At 43.3% G+C, this 20,030-nt stretch overlaps 1 protein-coding gene and 1 pseudogene across 1 annotated transcript; one reads left to right on the forward strand and one right to left on the reverse strand.

Moving 5' to 3' along the window:
- The first annotated feature begins 827 nt into the window (after positions 1–827).
- On the forward strand, positions 828–14,626 carry LOC121478627 (annotated as a pseudogene).
- A 419-nt stretch (positions 14,627–15,045) lies between these two features.
- On the reverse strand, positions 15,046–18,214 carry LOC121484184 (procathepsin L-like). Its single transcript, XM_041743041.1, has 7 exons — positions 18,089–18,214; positions 17,643–17,765; positions 17,398–17,544; positions 16,998–17,222; positions 16,386–16,548; positions 15,636–15,753; positions 15,046–15,145 (listed from the first exon to the last, which is right to left on the reverse strand). The coding sequence occupies exons 1-7, from the start codon at positions 18,212–18,214 to the stop codon at positions 15,046–15,048; spliced, it is 1,002 nt and encodes a 333-aa protein (XP_041598975.1).
- Positions 18,215–20,030: the final 1,816 nt, after the last annotated feature.

Genomic DNA, 20,030 nt, shown 5'->3' on the forward strand with positions numbered 1-20,030 from the left:
AAACTAACAGAGTTAAGTGTATAGGTTAAGTTTTGATAGATGTATACATCCATGGACCTATCTTCCACATCAAGATATAAAAAAAATCCCCATCCTTCTAGAAAGTTCTCTTGTGCCCCCTTTCCAGTCAATACTTCCCCTACAAATAACCACTGTTCTAACACTTATCACTATAGTTTAATTTTGCCTGTTTTTTTTAAAAGATTTTATTTATTTATTCATGAAAGACACACACACAGAGAGAGAGAGAGAGAAGCAGAGACACAAGCAGAGGGAGAAGCAGGCTCCATGCAGGGAGCCCGACCCGGGACTTCATCTCGGGTCTCCAGGACCACACCCCGGGCCAAAGGCCACCAGGGCTGCCCTAATTTTGCCTGTCTGAACTCCATATAAGAGACTTATGTTTTTTTTCATGTTCTTTCTTTTGTTTGATACAGTATTTTTAAGATTCTTCCTTGGTTTCGTATGTAGAGATAGATTGTTCTATTCAATTTTTAAATATAAACATACTACAGTGTGTTTATCCATTCTCCTGTGGACAGACACCTCTCCATCTGTTTCTAGTTGGGAGTTACCATGAGTAAAGCCGCTATGAGGCTGATACAGGAGACCCCACTTACCTGGCAGTGCACCGGAAGTGGTGCCATATGATGTCACCCAAAGGAACCTAATGCCTGGGGGCTACAAGATCTCCCTGGAAAGCCAGGGACACATCTGTCCCAATGCAGTTGATCAAGGCTTGCTCTTCTAGCTGCCCAGTGTGGGGCAGCAGATATGTACTCTTCCCAACACCCTAACAGGATAGTGCAGCCTCAGAAAGAGAAGACATGGGCATCCAGGCAGCCCCTAACGCTGGAGTGACCTTGTCTGTCCCTGTGATTTCCCATAATCCTTTGGTTCCTCAGCCCCATAGACCTATACAGGGTTCCCTTTTCACCAAGGATTTGGAAGTGGTCATTGTGGAGAACATCCCACCCTGTGGAGGGTTCCTGAATGTTTATGGAAGGTAATGAGGCAGAATAAGATGAAGGTGACAGTCCCTTCTCCGCCCCTTGGTACATCCTAGTGCATAGGACAATAAGGGGCCTTGGTTGCAGGTCCAAGCAAATCCAAGCTTTGTTCATGCAGGGTCTCTGGTCCTGGGGCTGGAGTACAGGTTCAGGGACCAGAAACAGGGCAGGGGCTGTACCTCTGCTGCCAGGAATTCCCCAGCACCCCATCCTCAGACCGACACCAAGGAGCAGGGGTAGAAGCAGATGCTCAGTCTTCTCCTCCCCCCACCCCAAGATCCCACCTTCCCACTGCGCACTGTGAGAAACAGGCCAGCATGTGTGGAAAGCTGGCAGGTGGAAAGGAGGAAGCACCTGCAGGGAGCAGAGGAAGAAAGAATGGCAGCACTAATGGCCATTGCTTGCTCCAAGTGGGCCCTTTCGTGGAAAAGACACTCAAGCACCTTTAGAAAAAATACAGTCAACCTCTGTATATTATGCCCTGACTTTAAAAAAAGTCTTTCTATAAATGTATAATGAAAAGATCAGGGGCACCTGGATGGCTCAGTCAGTTAAGCATCTCACTCTTGATTTCAGCTCAAGTCATGATCTCAGGGTCATGGGATCAAGCCCCACATCAGGCTATGCTCTGGGCATGGAGCCTGCCAAAGATTCTCTTTCTCTTTCCCTCTGCCCACTATCCCCTCCCCTGCCCCTCACTCTCGAAGTCTCTTTTTCTCTCAAAAAAAAAAAAAAAATCAGTGACTGATAGAAAATGGGCAAAGGACATAAGCAGTATAGCTTAAAAGAAATACCAATAGCCAATATGAAATTATAATAAAAAGCACTAATAATCAAAAATATGAATCTCAAAAACATTGTGCTAAATGAAAGAAGGCAGGTTCAACAGAATGCAGATGGTATGAGTCCACTTATATGAAGTTCTTCTGAGAGAAGGTAGATCTGCAGTTGCCAGGAGCCAGGCTTCTAGTTTGTGGCCTGGCAACAAGGGGCAGGAGGGAACTTTGTGGAGTGATGTGATAGTTATACCACTAGATGCATTTGTCAAAACTCATCACTTTACATTAAAATTGGTAAATTTGGGCAGCCCGGGTGGCACAGTGGTTTAGCGCCGCCTTCGGCCTGGGGTGTGATCCTGGGGACCTGGGATCGAGTCCCACGTTGGGCTCCCTGCTGGAGCCTGCTTCTCCCCCTGCCTGTGTCTCTGCCTCTCTCTCTCTCTCTCTCTCTCTCTCTGTGTGTCTCTCATGAATAAATAAATAAAAAATCTTAAAAAAAATTAAAAAAATAAAATTGGTAAATTTTATTACTTATAATACCTCAATAAAGCTGACATTGAAAAAGAAAAAATATTTAATTTAAGGAAACTCATCATTTTAGACATTTTAACCCTGAAAAGATTGGATTCCGTTTAGTCCAAGTCCTTCCTGTTATTATACTCTGTGGTTTATAAATGCTGATATGGAGGCCCAGAGAAAGAAAACAGGACTAATGATCACACAGCCTGATGGTGGTCTAGCTGCATTTCAGTCCCCAGACCTTGTGTCCTATTAGGCTTTCTCTTCTGCCATCCTTCCTCCACATGTAAACCTGTGAACACGTCATGTCTCACATTGTCACCAGAACAAATCACAGATGCCATAAAGTATCTGGCAGATATATAGTCCTTAATGTGTGTGACACAGCCCCATGTAGTAGATGAGGAAGATAGTATTATTTCCATTTTTCTATTGGAAGAGTAGAAACACAGAGAACTCAACTTACATGTCTGAGGGCAGACAAGTTACTCACACTTGGGTTTTCAATTGTACAATGGATGAGTAATTAGTAATTCTTACGTCATATGGCTATTGTGAGGAGTGAATTGAATTAAGTCAACCCAAATTCTCAATACACCGTAAATGCTGTTTACATCAGCTATTTATGCTAATGAATATGATAATGGTGAACATGATGGGGAACATAACAATACTTGGATTTTATAATAATAAAGTTGAAATTAGAACATTTTCCAAAGATATGCAAATAAGCTGGCTTACAAGTTGTGAGGAAATGGACATTCTCAGTTACTATAGCTGGGAGTGCACATTGGAATAAATGCTTTCAGCAAGTAGTTCCACTGTAGAATACATTTTCAATGATATTTGCATACATCCGCAAAGATACACACGCAAAGATGTTCACTGCAGTGTTGCAGAGGATAAATAAACAAAGGTGATCTAAATGTCCATCAGGAGGTGAAAAGGAGCCTGGCGTAAAGGAATGTTCTCTGTATTGATGAGAAAAGATGTCCATGCTATAGCACTGGACCTAAAATAGGAGAGTTTGTATAATTGATGTCATTTATGATCCTAGACATTTTGCTGTCTCATTTATAGGTGGATGGGAGATGGATTCTGTTCACATGAATATTTTACCCCCTGAGAAAAAAAACTTGAAGGTGGGGATGACGTTTGATTAAAACTTCAAAGTCTGTACCAAATGCCACTGCCTATTCTCTCAGGTTGAATATCAGCCCTTGCTTTCTCTGTGAACACAGAGGGACTTGCAAAGGTTAATAGTGAGATCACCACAGGGACTCACTGGGCATGCAGCATCAGGGTCAAGGAGTCACCTTACTTGAAAATTGAGAGCAGACAATAGGTCACAATCAAGTGAGCTAGGCTGAGCCAGGTGACAGAGAGTGGATCCGTAATAGAGGCACTAGTAGCTTTGGTCAGAATGCCTTTTATTTCCTGTTGTTCAGGATTTCTCTTTCCTGATGAAATCTGGAGGAGGGGAGGCTGCTGTAGTTTCTCAGTCTCCCTCTATCCCAGAGATGGAGTGGCTACATGGAAACCTCACTACCCGGAGAACCACAAAATGAGAAACTGCCAAAGGTTTTAGGTTAATGCTGAAGAAAGAGAGCTATGTGTTTTCTAAAAGGAATATTTGCCTATGGCTCCATTGAATGTAAGCTCCCCCAGTGCAGGGAGTGTGTCAGTGTTCATCCATCTTTGATTTCCTCAGCACAGGACCTGACATAAGAGGGACTCAGTGAGGGCTCATAGAATGAATGAATAGCAAAACATTATTTCCTAGTGGTGACAAGTGCACAAAATATGAGCATACTTCATGCCACTGAACTGTATACTTAAAGTGGATAAATGATAAATTACATATTATATGTACTGTAACCATAATTTAAAAAAAGAACCCCAGCAAGAGAACCAAAATTCAATGGACAGAGTGGGAGAAATATTTGCAAATCATATATCTCCTAAATATATAATATCCAGAATATATAAAGTACTCTTACAAGTCAAAATAAAACAACAAAAACACATCCCAATTTAAAAATGGGTAAACAAGAGGCACTTGGGTGGCTCAATGGTTGAGCATCTGCCTTTGGCTCAGGTCGTGATCCAGGGTCCTGGGATCAAGTCCCACATCAGGCTCCCTGCAGGGAGCCTGCTTCTCCCTCTGCCTAAATCTCTGCCTTTCTCTCTGTGTCTCCTATAAATAAATTTTAAAAAATCTTTAACAAAAAAAATGAGTAAATGAGGAGCTCCTCAATGGCTTAGTTAAATGTCCGACTCTTGATTTTGGCTCAGGTCATGATCTCAGGGTCATGAGATAGAGCCCTGCATCAGGCTCTGTGCTAGGTATGGTGCCTGCCTAAGGTTCTCTCTCTCCCTCTGTTCCTACTTTTAAAAAGTGGGTAAACAATTTGAATAGACACTTTTCCAAAGAATATATATACACATAGACAATAAGCACATGAAAAGATATTAAACATCATAATTCATTAGGGACATGCAAAACCATAATAAGATATCATTTCTACTTACTAGCATGAGTATCATTAAGAAATGGACAATAAGATATATTAGTGAAGATGTGGAGAAATTGGAACCCTCATATATTACTGGTGGGAATGTTAAATGATGTAGCCACTGTGAAGAACAATCTGGTACTTCCTCAAAAATTATGCAAACCAATTCTTATGGATATATCTAAGAGGAATGAAAATGTACATTCATGCAAAAACTTGTACACAAATGTTCATAGCAGCATTGCTCAAAATGTCAAAAAAGTGAAAGAAACACAAGTGTCCATCAACTGATGAATGAATTAAAAAATAAGGTCTATTTATTTATACATTGAAATATTACTCAGCCATGAAGAGGTATCAAGTAATAATACATGTCATATTATGAATGAACCTTGAAGACATAATGCTAAAGGAAAGAAGCCGGGTACAAAAGGTCACATATTTCATGATTCATATTAAATGTCCATATTAGACACAGAGACAGAAAGTAGATTGTGGGAATGGGGGTAGAAGGGAATTGGGACAAACTAGAAGAAATAAGTATGAGGATTTAGGGAGGGTGATGGAAATGCTCTTCACTTAGATAGTGATCACAAATGCATAACATAGTGAATGTACTAAAAACCACTGAAACCATCTCTTACAATGGTAGATTTTAGATCATGTGAAGTATATTTCAATAAAAACACTGCCATGTGTAAAAAGAAATGTGTAAAAAGAAATGAGGCATAGGTAAATATCAGTCCATCTGCATCATGATGGTACATAGTTGAGACAGAGACCTTTGTGCTGTGAAGAGGGTCAGCTTGCACATACATTTGCCAGGTCATTGTTCCACAGGAAAGGTCATTCCATCTGAGAATACCTAGCACTCCTAGAACCTAGAGCATCATAGGAAGGATTCTTGTGATGATGATTGATGATGACGGTGCTGATGGTGACTATGATGAGGATACCAACAGCTGGATACTGCTTAGGAGGCAGGCACTGTTCTGAGCATATTTTAGCTGATTTGTCATTCACTCTTCACAACAACCCTATGACAGTGATTCTCAAACTCAAACTCAAACTCAAATGAGCATCCTGAATCACCTGGGTGCTTGTGAAAACTGATCATTGACCTCCATCATCAGAGTTTCTGATGCAGTGGGTCTGGCAAGGGGTTTGAGAATTTGCTTTTTTAACAAGTTACCAAGTGACTGGCCAAGGAGATGAGTGCTGTTGTGCACCTCATTTTACAGGTCACAGCAGGGGGTGTACAAAATCAAGGGTGGTGCAGGATCGCTCTAGAGTGAAGAAAAAACTTAAATGTGCTTTAGGCCAGCAGAGCTCAGAAAAGCTGAGGACATTGCCTTCTTCCCTCAGCCCCAGCCCCCATCGCTCACTTGGCAAACTGGACTCTGGATGCCAGAGGGCAGCAGGAGTGGAAAATGAGCACAGAGGCTACAGTGAGATAAAACACCAAACTCCCCAAAGCCAGGCTCTCCACTTGGAGTTCAATGCTGGCTTACCTGGCATCAGGCTGAAAGGAGAAGACAGAGGAGCCATGCCGCCACCCTCAGCTGGGCCTCCATATTTTCCTGCCCCACGAACTTCCAGAAGGGTGATTTGATATTTCTTGGTCTATTTTTAGATTTGAGGCACATTGGTATAAAAAGAGGTCATACAGTCTCCAGTGTATTTGTATCACATTCCAAGAAACAAGGAAGGCCATTCTTTGGGGCAGCATCTGCCACCCAGTCCCCTGCCTGACTATTGGCTGGGGCGCAGGTGTCCTTACATAGCAGGTCTCTCCTCCCACATGATCTTATGGAATGTGCTACAAGGACAGCTATAAAACCCATGTATCAGCATATGTGCTTAGAGATCTTGAATGATTGTGTTGAATTCTACAGTACATTAGAAAATTTTTTTGCTCCCCAGATAGGGTGGGGCCTGAGCTTCTCCGATGGTGCATCCTCTGCTCAGGCTAGCTGGCTCCCACTGCCCTGTCTGCCACTGTCAAGTGTAGTTTGAGGAGCTGAATGTTCAGAATCACTGGCAGAAGCTGTATTTGGAAATTTGCAATCCTCATAGAGTGGCCAAGTTTCCAGAAAATAGAAATTGAAACAGATGCAGAGATGTAAGCCTATATGATCATAGTGGTGTTAAATTGCAAGATGCTAAACATGGTTGCATTCATGACAGGTTATCTGACATAGAAGAGGCGCAGAGGGGACCCCTGGGTGGCGCAGTGGTTTAGCGCCTGCCTTTGGCCCAGGGCGCGATCCTCGAGACCCGGGGTGGAATCCCACATCGGGCTCCCGGTGCATGGAGCCTGCTTCTCCCTCTGCCTGTGTCTCTGCCTCTCTCTCTCTCTCTCTCTCTCTCTCTCTCTCTGTGACTATCCTAAATAATAATAAAAAAAAGAAGAGGCGCAGAGGAGTTACATCTGAACACAGGGTCCACTTCCTAATACAAGTTGCCACTTCTGGTTCATGTTTTGGCAGCAAAAGACCAAAGCAGTTGTCACACTAAACAGTTGTGGAGAAGGAATTGGTGCAAGGCACACAGTGCTGGCTAACAAAAAAACACAGAGATGCTTGTAAGGAAACAGGAGTCAGTGTGAATTTCTTGTCAGAAGGTGTGAAGTCTATTACATGGTACATCTACCGCAATTGGGAAACATCAATAGCAGGAAACCAGAACAACATCTCGCTGTCACTATACTACTGGCCAGATTCTGGAGTCTCTCTGCTACCAGTTTCATCTCTCACTTTCTTATTTAAAGTGAGAGAATCTGGCTCCTTGAATTCAAACATGGGCCTGCAGTGATCCACTACCATGCAGGCACTGGGTGCTCAAGCAGGTTTTCTCAAGCAGACATGTGTTGTGTTCTTTTTAAAATTTTAATATTTTACTTATTGATTGATTTTTATTTTAGAAACAGAGAATGAGCAAGCAGGGGGAGAAGCAGAATGAGAGGGACAAGCAGACTCCCTGCTGAGTACAGAGTCTGACAAGGGGCTCAATCTCATGACCCTGAGATCATGACCCTGAGATCATGACCTGAGCCAAAATCCAGAGTTGGCCACTTTAACCAACAAAGCCACCCAGGTACCCCTACACCTATCATGTTCTGATTGAAAAAAGAGATGATGTTAACATGAAACAGCTGTTATTGAATTTGAGACAATATCAAATGGGATTTCTTCAGACACCACATTAACTCAAAGTTGCATATGTGACTATCATAGAAGGAGCAAAATTTATAAAGGGAGATTCAAATATACAGAAATGGTGGAAAGAACTTTCTAAGGAAGATGTATGTCCTGTTTTTCATCATTCACCAACCAAAATAATGGCTGAAAAATACAATGAGAATAGAACAGGCCTAGAAGAAGAAAAACTGACAGTTGGCAGTTATGCAGGACTATCCTCTAAAATGCAGGATACTGTGGCAGGGAACAGCCAGTGGAAGTGTTTCTACCCAAACGTTTTTGAGAGAACAGAAAAGCTAACACGGCTCAGAAGGTGCAACAAATGAAACAGAGGCTAAATGAGACTGAATGAGAAAGAAAAGGTTTTCCCAATTTTAAAAAGAAAAATAAAGACACAAAAATGTTCCCTAAAAATGTCTTTGAAGGGAAATTTTCCCTTGGACATAATCAGACCAGACTGACACCTAACTGTTCAAGACTGCAGAATATTCTGCAGCTATAAATTTTGAACCATTGATGTGCAAAGCAAGACCGGAATGCAGCCTACTCCACAAATTAAAGTGAGGTCTGATAAACCTGTAGATCACCTCACTTTTGTCTGTTTTCAAAGCCAACTTTCCATCCAGGGAAGGAAGAACACCACCAGTATAAGACTTTGCAGAACTTCTGAGTTGGTGTATTGTCAAGTTGTTAAATGCACGTGTGAAATGTAAAAGAAAATATGAAAAGATGAAGATGTATGTATGAAGAAAGATGTAAAAGAAATGTTAGGAGAGATTACTTTGTACTGTCCCATTATTCCTACTGTATTTTTATACTTTTTGGCAGCATTAACTATTTTTATTAAATAGAAAAAAATTTTAAGCCTCCAGCCTATGGGTCTCTTGTAGACAGCATATGGTTGGGTCTCGCTTTTCTTTTCCAGGCCAATACCCTGTGTCTTTTGACTGGAGCATTTAGTCCATTCACCTTCAGAGTAACTATTAAAAGATGTGAATTTAGTGCCCTTGTATTACCCGTACAGCCCCTGTTTCTGCAGATTCTCTGTTTCTTTGGGCTCTGTCTTCAATTACAGGGTCCCCCTTAATATTTCCTGCAAGTCTGGCTTGGTGGTCACATATTCTTTCAGTCTCTGTCTTGGAAGCTCTTTATCTCTCCTTCTATTCTGAATGAGAGCCTTGCTGGATAAAGTATTCTTGGCTGCATGTTCTTCTCATTTAGGACCCTGAATATATCCTGCCAGCACTTTCTGGCCTGCCAGGTCTCTGTGGAGAGGTCTGCTGTTCATCTCATATTTCTTCCACTGGATGTTAGGAATCCCTTGTCTCAAGCTGCTTTCAGGATTTTCTCTTCATCTCTGAAATGTGCAAGCTTTGCTAGTCTAGGTTGGGGTGCCAATCCGTTTTTCTTGACTGGGGGAGGGGTCCTCTCTATCTCTTGAATAGGAATACCTGTTTCTTTCCCCAGATTATGGAAGTTCTTGGCTATGATTTTCTTAGATAGTTTCTCTCTCTTTTTCACTACGCCCTAAGGAAGGAATTCCAATAATTCAGATGTTATTTGTTTTCAAACTAACACTTATTTCTCAGAGCCTCTTCTCGTGGGCTCTGAGTTGTTTTTCTCTCTTTTCCTCAGCTTCCTTCCTTTCCATCAACTTGTCTTCTATGTCTCTTATTCTCTCTTCTGCCTCATTTACCCTAGCTGATAGAGTATCCAGTTTAGACTGCATCTCAGTTAGAGTACTTTTCATTTCGGCCTGATGAAGTCTCATTTCCACACTAAGAGATTCTCTAGAGTCTTTGATGCTTTTTTCAAGCCCAACTAGTCACTTTATCATTGTCATCCTGAACTCCATCTCTGACATTTTACTTTAATCCATATCCATTTGATCTGTGGCGGAGCATTACCTCCAGTTCCTACTTTTGTGGAGAATTCCTCCTTTGAGTCATTTTGTCCAGTGTAATATGAATGAGCAGAGTAAAAAATATCAACCATGACCTAAGCAAAATATGTACAGTACTTCCAGCTCGTCTTCTGGAGGTGGGGGTGCTGCCCTCTTGATTCTCAGGTGTCTGTGCCTGGGTGGAGTTGCACCACCCCTGCCAGGTGGCCAGGCTCACTGTAAGCTGTTGCTGTATGAGGTTTTTGTTTTTCCCTAAAGGCTTTCTGCACCTCTTGCAAAAAGTGGTCCCTTTTCTATTTGGAGACTTCCAGCCATTCTTTTGTAACCATGTAAGACCATCAGCCTCAAGTGTGTTTGAGGAAGAAGAGCTTCTGTTTCCTCAAAGACCTTAAAATGAAATTTTTAATGAATTGACTTTTAAACAATCATGTGAGGTTGCCAGAACCTTTCAATAGGGAAAGAATGGTCTTTTCAACAAATAATGCTGAAGATATTGAATATCCACATACAAAACAGTAAAGCTGGGCCTCGACTTTACACCATCTGCAGAAATTGACACAAAATGGACCAATGACCCAAATGTAAGAAGGAAAACTATAAAACTTAAGATTAAAACATGAAAGATGAGCCTCATGATATTGGATTTAATTAATTTAATTTAATTAATTTTTTGGATATCACTCAAACACAGGCAATCAAAGAAAAAATAAAGAAACTGGACTTCATTAAAATTAAAAATGTATATGCATCAAAAGATACCACCAATTTGATGAAAAGGGAATTTGCAGAATTTGAGAATACCTTTGAAAATTATAGCAGATTGGAGTCCTGCACAATGCTGATAGAAGAGTAAAATCGTGTAGCCAATGTGGAAAACAGCAAAAATTTAGACATAGAGTTATCATATCCAGGAAACCTACTTCTGGGTTTATATCCCCAAAGAATTCAAAACAGGAACTCAAATGTTCGTGCAATAACATTGACAGCATGTTATTTAAAATAGTCAGATGTGGAAATAACCACTGTGTCCCTCCAGTGATGAGTGAAGAAACTACACAGAGCACATTCCTAGACTGGGATATTTACTCGTCTCTAAAATCAAAGAAATTCTGACACATGCTAGGACATGGATGAACCCCGAGGATACTGTGTAAAGTGAAATATCCAGGCACAAAAGGACAAATATTGCATGATTCCACTTATGTGTGAGATACCTACAAATTCAGAGAGATGGAAAATGGAATGGGGTAGACACCAGAGCTGGCGAATGGGGAGTTACTGTTTGGTTGGCATGGTTTCGGTTTGGGAATACAAAAAAGTTCTAAAGATGGACAGTAGGGATGGTTGCACGGCAACGTGTATGTGATGCCACTGACTGTACACTTGAAAATGATTGAAATGTATATTTCAATGTTATGAATATATTACCCCAGTAAAAAATATATATTTCATTATGCTTCTAGGTTTATTAATTTAATTTTAAGTACAAGTTTTAAAAATCTACATAAACTATGGTTCCATTTTATCAGGAGAATTCAAAATATGCATAGAGAAAAATATGATATGGGAAGGGACATGAGGTCATGATGATTCTGTTTCTTAGGGGTATTTTCTTAGGGGTATTTTTTTTCTCTTTTCTTTCTCTCTCTTTCTTTCTTTCTTCTTCTTTCTTCTTTCTTTTTTCTTCTTTCTTTTTCTTCTTTCTCCTTCCTTCCTTCCTTCCTTCCTTCCTTCCTTCCTTCCTTCCTTCCTTCTCTTTTTTTTATTTTCAGGAGAAGAGCAGAGGGAGAGGGAAAGGGAGAGAATCCCAAGCAGGTTCCACGCCCAGTGAGGGAGCCTCAGGAGGGCCTCCATCTCACAACCTAGAGATCATGACCTGAGCAAAAATCGAGAGTCAGTCGCTTTTTTTTTTTTTTAGATTGCACATCTAATTTTATTTTATTTTATTTTTTTAAATTAATTTTTATTGGTGTTCAATTTACCAACATACAGAAAAACACCCAGTGCTCATCCCGTCAAGTGTCCCCCTCAGTGCCCGTCACCCATTCCCCTCCAACACCCGCCCTCCTCCCCTTCCACCACCCCTAGTTCGTTTCCCCGAGTTAGGAGTCTTTATGTTCTGTCTACCTTCGAGAGTCAGTCGCTTAACCAACTGAGCTACCCAGGTGCCCTTTAAGGGTATTTTCTACAATATGTCTTCTAAGTAATAGAAAAGGACAAACGTATATTTGATTTTGTTCCTTAAAGTCTCAATTATATAAATTAATTCTTAATGTATATAGTTTCTCTTCATTTAAAAAATTTTCATACACTGTCATTAAATCCTGACATTAATTGTAAAGTAAAGTAAAAATCATTGATGTCAAAGGCATTAAAGCAAATTTCTTAAATTAAATCTTTAAAAAAAAGTACTTTGGATACTGAGGAACATAATGCGGAGTGGGGAGGAAAAAGCACTTTCTACATTGTGCCTTTCCTTCTTTTACTAAGCCAGGATTTTCTGTAAGGAACTCGTTTCTGTCGGCTTTGAGAAAAGCCTGAGAGGGAAGAATCTGTGATGGCAGGGAGACGGGAGAGGAGAATTACAAAAGGCCCTGCCTTCCTTGGACACCCATTCCGTGTGACCACTTTCTTTCCAAGGATTTAGGTCTTGCCCATCAAGTCCCTGATTTTGGAGTTTGCCAGTCCTCTCCAGATTCTTCCATAACCCAGAGGCACCCCATCCTGAAACCGTGGTGACACATCTGCCTGTGGACTCTGTGTTCTCCATCCATCCCACCTTTGCCTAGAAACAACAGGAACCACTAGACTAGATTATCTTGTCCTCGATCCTCCAGGAGATGTTCACCCCAAACTCTAGGAATAAAGGACACGTGAGGTGACACTAAAAACCCACATGGCCCTCCCCTTCAAGCTTCTTCTCAGGAGATTCCATGAATTTGGGGTATCTAGTAGGTGCAGGTCCCCAGGGAGATGCCAGGCCCTGCACCCCACCCCCTCAGTGCTGTTCCTGGTCCCCCAGTCCGACTTCCCCAGCCCTAGTGAGATAGGCCCTACCAAGCTACCCTTGGTGGGATCAAAGTCTTGGGCTGAACTCCCAAGATACTGTGCACAGCAGTCTGAGTGAGCCTGTCATGGGGAGGGACAAGGAGTCCTCTCTGGTGGATGTTCAGAGACTGTGGCAGATCCATGTTCCAAAGATGGCCACAGCCATGTCTTCCATCCCACATGCTCCTCTGCTCAGTGACCTTGCCTCTCCCCATCACCAGCTGGAGTCTCAGCTACTCCCTGAATCCCACACCAGCATCTAGGACGGCCCTGCCAGGGAACCCAGGAGCACGTCAGCCCAGTGGAACCTGCAGATGATTCCAGCTCCCAGGAGGGACTCCCAGGGAGAACCATCCCCCCTGAGCCCAGGCAGGAAATGGGAGAGATGCTTTTGTCAAGCTGCTAGGACTCCACGAGTGGGTTTTACAGTGAGAGATAACCAGAACAGTCTGTCCACTGCTTCCCCAGGGGCACGACTGTGTCCTAAAATCCCATGCAGGCACTAGCCTCCTTGCCCCCACGTGACCTCACTCACTTCCCACCTTCTCTAGACTCACTTTCCCTTTTCTCCGGGGTTCTGACCCTGAGTCTCTGCTCAAACACTCCTCTTTTCTCCTGTCTCCCCGAGCAGCTCCTCTGGGTTCATATCAGACTTCTCTTCCTCCAGCTGTTCTCGGCACCCTCCTCCCTACCCAGCACCAGCTCCTTCTGGGGGTTGGGGATGTGTCTTCCAGGGGTCATGGCTGGACCACAGTGGGTGTCACATCAACTCCTGTTGTTCCAATACAGTTTCCAGCTGGCGGAAGGGATCATGCTCAGGAGCCTCCCCCCTCCCCATCTCCTATGACCTGGTAGTATGGTTTGGAAACCCACATAACTTTACTCCAAACACCATTATTTGCCACATTAGGTCAAACAGTTGGAGATGTAAGCACCTAGGAGTGGAGGTCACGTTGAAGGGACACGTGACCCAGGACAGGGGGACATGGCCAGAGGTGCAGGGGGCTTGTGGGCTGACACCTGCTCTCCTGCTCCTCTGCTATTAACTACATACTGCTGCCTTCTCCTTATGCTTCTTGGGTGGAACCATGAGATGCTTAAACACTCAGAGAGCAAATGGAACCATGTACTTCTTTAGCCTGCAGATGTTGACGGTCTGTCTTCTTTTAATAAATTCTGAGGTTAGATAGCAGGTTGTGAATTAGGCCTCAGAGGATCCCTTTGGCTGCCCTCACCTGCCTCCCACTTCTGAGGTCCCAGCTCTAGTTCTGAGGCCTGGGCCCATGTCTGGGGGCTTACCGTCATCCATGGTGGACCCAACACACACATTCCTGGTAATCCCCCATGTCTGGTCCTTCCTCACCTGCAAAGTAGTCATGTGGTCCTCACTAGCAGGTGGGTAAGATACACTCGAAACTGGCTCTGTGACATCCATCCTGTAACTCAGCTGAGCTGTAGCCTTCTGAGGTCAAATGACCATGACCTCCAACACACTTATCTACTTTGAAAACCCTATGTGTATGTTTACTTTTCTAAAACGTGAAGGTTTTTTTCTTATTAAAATATTGTACCTTTGTCCTTACAGATTTTTGGTCACATTTTGCTGCATTCAAGGGTTGGATCAGACATGGCCAAACCCCAGCTGACATGAGATGTGCATATTCACCACTGCAAGAGCCACAGGCCACCCAAGATTCGCCTAGTGGACCATTGGCACATTCAGTTATGTCTCCAGAGCCCAATCACGTTTTGACTCTATAAAAAGTTAACATATCAACATTTATCTCACTTGTACTTTGAGGTTGGTTTATTTTTAAAAAGAAAACTTTTTACTTCTTTTAAAAAAAATAAAATTCAAAAGTTACTAAACAAGTCAGTCCTACAAAGGTATTTACAGCAGTAATGAGCACAGTGGTAACATTCCCAGTGTAAAATGTCACACAATCAGATCACTTGGATCTTCAATGATTCAAGTTTTTTATCCCACACAATAAGATTTGGTCAGATTTAAAATAAAAGTCATTTCCTGGATATTCTGTCCCCAGTCAAGGTCTTCTTCATGCCATCATCTCACACCACAGGATAGCTAGCCCTGGTGGCGATTCCACAGTGGTTGTCCCGATCCTTGGCCAATAGCATGTAGCCCTGCATGCCCCAGTTTGTGCCCCAGCTGAAAGAAGACAGGGTTTTCCATTTATTACAGAGGAACACACACATTTATCTTTATGAACAATCATACCTGATACTTAGCAGTGCAGCAGAGGCCAGGACAGATTCAGGAAGAGTCAGGAGAGGCCATTCCTGTTCATGGTTGAGTTCTAACCCAGCACAGAATTCTATCCCCAAGCCTTTCGCAAAAGTGCAAAATAAGAGCTAGGGAAAGGAAACTCTTGGGGTCGGATCATTTTCCAGAAATAAGAAAATTTTCAAGTTGAGAAATGCAATGGTAGCAAAAGTATAGCAGGGTCCCAGCAAGCTTGAGACAGTATCTTACTGTTCTCATTAAATGTGTGTGTATGTCTCTGCTCCCCTTAAGTAGGGTAAACACTTTTGAGATCTCAGAAGTGTATTCAAGGGTTTGAGAATCTGCCTCCAAACACTAATTCTAAAAAGGATTCCCTTTTTCAATTTAAAAGATAAATATTTTTTGCTCTTTATACCTGTTCTTGACAATCCAGTATTTTTTGTTATCCGATTCTGCTCCTTCAAAACCATAACCAACTACCAGAACACCGTGATTCAGGAGTTTATTGCTGCACTTTGGATCATAATAAATGCCTGGAAAAGTAAAATTCAATGCTTAGGGGGAACATCCAAGTGACATGATAACATGTGACAGTAACCTAGTAACCACAGTAATAGGAGGCATCTCAAAATTCAGTCATGATATAAGCCCAGGTAAGACTTAGATATCAGATCTTTTTGTTTAGCTAGGCTAGAGTTTTAGGATGTCATCTAATATTCGCAGAAATACACATTGTCACAATCTCTTTTGTAAAGAACAGAGAAGAAGCATAAAAGACTAGTTGTTGAACCTTTGTCATTTTACCATACAATGTTAGTCTAAGGAAGTGGCAGCAAACACAAAATTACTTGAGCCAAGGGGTTCTTTCTAGGGTCAATTTCAGTAGTAAAATTCATTGGAAATTTTCAAGGTCTAACCACTGGAAAAAAGTAAAGTAAGTTATATCAAATTATGTAGATATTTAAATATATTTGCAATGTGCTTAAAGGCATGAAGTATGGATCAAGTCATGTCAATGGTAACAACGGCCCCAAGGATCATAGGTATAGAATACATACCTTCCTGAGTATGCCAAGTATCAGGAATACCAAAGAATCAATCTTGCTATATGTCATGCTGGCTCCTCATTTTTTCTGCCTGATTTTCTATGTAGACAAATGCTTACCTTTTTTATAGAACTGGAAGGATAGTGGGCTTGAATCCACAGCAGCTGAGACAGGCCCCACAGTTGCCACTGTGGTCATAAGGCCATCCTCCTCATTTAAGATGGGCCAGAAGGCAGTCACATTGGCAGCAGATTTCTCAGGCCTGTATTTGCAGGGTTCATTCTTTCAAAGATAAAGGGGAAGGACTTGAATACTACCATCCACCTCCTGGGGAACACGAGCTCAAGACAACTAACGGCTGATAGATTTCCAAGTAGTTTGTTATAAAACATCTCAGGACGCAAAATGTGATTGATTGTTTTGAAGTTGAAAAATTAGCAGATATCTATTCAATGAGACACTCTTTGGGTCTAATTGTTCATAGATTTTTTCACTCTGGAGATCTGTGCTGTATATGAGATGGTATTCGTGTTGCTGTGCAACAAAAAATTGGGAAAAGCTATATGGTAACCATCAAAACAGAGAACTGTTGTGCCAAGCTAGTAAGTTTTAATGACAGCTCTGAATGTTTGCAGATATAGAATCTACAATCTAAAATGAAAATTCTAAATACAGTCTCTGTTGTTACTGAATATGCTCGACTTTGATAAAAGATAAGGAACTCCATTTACCCTTGCAAGATATGGATAGGATTCCTCTGAGTTCAGGCCTCCGTTGTCCTTAACATACTGGAAGGCATATTCCATCAGGCCACCACTGCAGCCCCTATTGCCTTGAGGCCAAGAACAGTCCACCAGGTTCTGCTCACTCAGTGACACAAGTTTGCCAGTTTTTCGGAACATCTGTCCTTCAAGGGCACCAGTTGCACTAAAAGCCCAACAACTAAGACACTGACCCTGTAAACAAAATTACAAAGCTCCTAGTCCACAAAATAAATAGCAAGATTTTGACAATAGCTGTTAGATCTGAAAACTCTTTTAAGACATAGTAAACTCCGAATGATTCCTCAACTTCCATAGCAAGGACACTAGTTCCTTTACTCTTGGAGAGTGACCTGCTATACAGCCCCACCTGATCCTTCACAGGAGTGACGTAGCCTTGTTCTCTCCAGTCCACAGATGAGGGGACCTCAGCAAAGAGAGGTGCTTGGAACATTTTTCCTTTCTTGTGCTTCTGGATTTTAAATTCATTCAGCACCTGTTTGAATTCTTCATTGGTCTTCAAGGAAAAGGAAACAGAATGTTGACAAACATGAGATTTTTTGAAAGAATACTTAGAGGAAGCACAAAATGTTCAGCAATCCATGCCACACTCACCATGTCACCAAAGGCATTCATTGCCAGAGTGAAGCTGTGTTCCCCTTGGCTGTATTCCTGATTGTGCTGTTCAATCATTTCCATGTTCCTCTCCCATACTGTTCTCCTCCATCCTTCTTCATCCTGCAGAAAAACATATAACCCATCATCCTTATTTCTCTCTTTTTTTTTTTCATCATCCTTATTTCTATTTAAAAGCACTCAGCTGCACCAAGTGGATGTGCTGACAGAGAGGAGGAGAAACCATGTCCAGCGCTGGCCTGGTGCTTCTGGAAGCTGTGCTCCAGCAGCCACACAGCAGGACATGTGCCTACCTCGTGCACAGACCCAGGGCCCTGCTTACTGCCTTGGTAAGAGTGGCCTTAGGAAGCTACTCTCTGCTGCGAACTCCCTGAAGCATAGACCGTTCTCTGGGGGTCTCCCTGGACAGCTCGGATGTTACCAACCTTGTCATATAGTTTCCCGTGTGCCTCCTTCCACTGGGACCAGTGTGCATCTAAGCTGTGATCCCGTTGTGGAGCAGCTGAGGCTATTCCCAGGCAGAGGGCAGCCAGGAAGAGAGAAGGATGCATGTTCCAAAATCTAGGGATGGAAAAGAAATGAGTTTCTGATTATATCAAACCATCTAAAAAGCCATCCTTCCTTCTGATGTTAGAACCACTATAATAGAGCAAAAAGATTGCATCTATCCTCCCAAGTGTTTCCATGGGGCTGTGGAGGAAGGCTGAGGGTGTGGGAGGTGCAGGGGGCCTGCTGCCCTGAGACCTGCCCCACGACTGTCTGTGGCTTCCAGGGCATGTAGAAGGCAGTAAAGGGAGTGACAGGCCCTGACTCCTGGTGTGTGGGGGTCAAGCTGCCATGTCTAGAGAGGCCAAGCTTTGGGAGAGTGCCTCCTGGGAGCTCCAAACCCCTGGTCCTTAAGACTGGTTTCCTCCATGGTTTCAGGGGTGCCCTCTCTCACTTCAGGCCTGGTCTGGGAATCTCACCTGTTGTTCAGAGCAGTTGTTTAGGCTGTCACAGATGCAGGTCAGGGGGTGTGCAGGAGGCCTGGTGGTGGGTGGGAGGCTGCCCATTTAAGCCTAGGATTTGGCCCTGCCAGCCCTGCCCCTGACACTTGCCTGTTCAACAATTGGCTGAGCTAGCCTATGGGCGGCGCCTCCATGCCCTGGAGCTCTGGAACTCCGGGGCATGAGAAGGCTGGGTCCCTAATTGCCCCAGATGGAGCTCCTGCCTGCCTTGGTGGACCCAGGAAAGACAAGCAAGAGGACTGGGGAAAGCCCTGTGGGGTGGGGGTGGAGTCAGACCCTATCTCCCTGGGGACCCGGGTCAACTGATTACCAGGAATTTATGAGTTGGCAGGTGGCTCACGAAAGGAAGCTCAAGGGGGCCCCAAGTGGGTTTCCAGCATCACCCTGCATGTCCTTTAGTCCCAGAGTCTTTGGTTAAAATCTCCCAGAGAGCTGAGAACAGGATAGTCTAGTCTAGTGGTTCCTGTTTATTCCAAGCAGAGGTGGGGCGGGTGGAGGACCCAGAGCCCACAGGCAGGTGTGTTATCACTGTTTCACGATGGGGTGCCTCCGGGTTATGAAGAATCTGCAGAGGACTGGTAATTCCCCAAACAGGGGATGCTCTGGGCCAGGCTCAAGTCCTTCCAAGGAACGGGACTGATGGGAGCGGTGCCCAGGGAAGGTGTGGTGTTTCCTAATGCTCCTGTCCCACCCCCACCAGGCAGGGATTCTTCTTGTCTCTCACACCTTTCTCAAAACTGACAGAAACGTGTTATTTACAGAAAAATCTGGCTTAATAAAAGGAGAAAAGGTGAAAGGTAGAAACTGCTTTTTCCTCCCCACTCTGCTCTGCATTATGGATTATTATGGTCCTCAGTGTCCAACATATATTTTTCTTGAGATTTAATTTTAAGTTTCAGAAAGACGGCTATTTTAACAAACAACAACAGCTACTAAAGTGTTTGTGAGGAGACCATGAATTTCCCCCCTGATGACCAGTTTTGCTCTCCTTAGGAATACAACTCCACATGTCTGGACAGTGGTTCATGGCCTCCCTCTCCAGACCTACACCCCAGAGACACCCCAGGGTCCTCCTCGCACCTCGTCTGCAGCACTTCTCCGTTCGGGGAGGGAAGTGGTCGAAGGGATGTCGTACAGGGCTGGGAGTCCAGGCTGGGCCAGCACAGCCATTCTGCAGCTCCCTGGCCTTGGGCCCCCAGCAGGCTCCCCAGCACCCCAGCCTCAGTTTCCTCATGAAGGCCACGGGCCCTGTGATTCGCTCTTTCTCAGAGGATTCTTGTGAGACTAAATGAGCTGCACAGGTTGGGCATTAGCATAGAGTAGGGCTCATCTCATCCTGCTTTCTCATGAGATCAAAGAG

Source organism: Vulpes lagopus, chromosome 2 (assembly GCF_018345385.1).
Source record: "Vulpes lagopus strain Blue_001 chromosome 2, ASM1834538v1, whole genome shotgun sequence".
NCBI classification, from domain to species: domain Eukaryota; kingdom Metazoa; phylum Chordata; class Mammalia; order Carnivora; family Canidae; genus Vulpes; species Vulpes lagopus.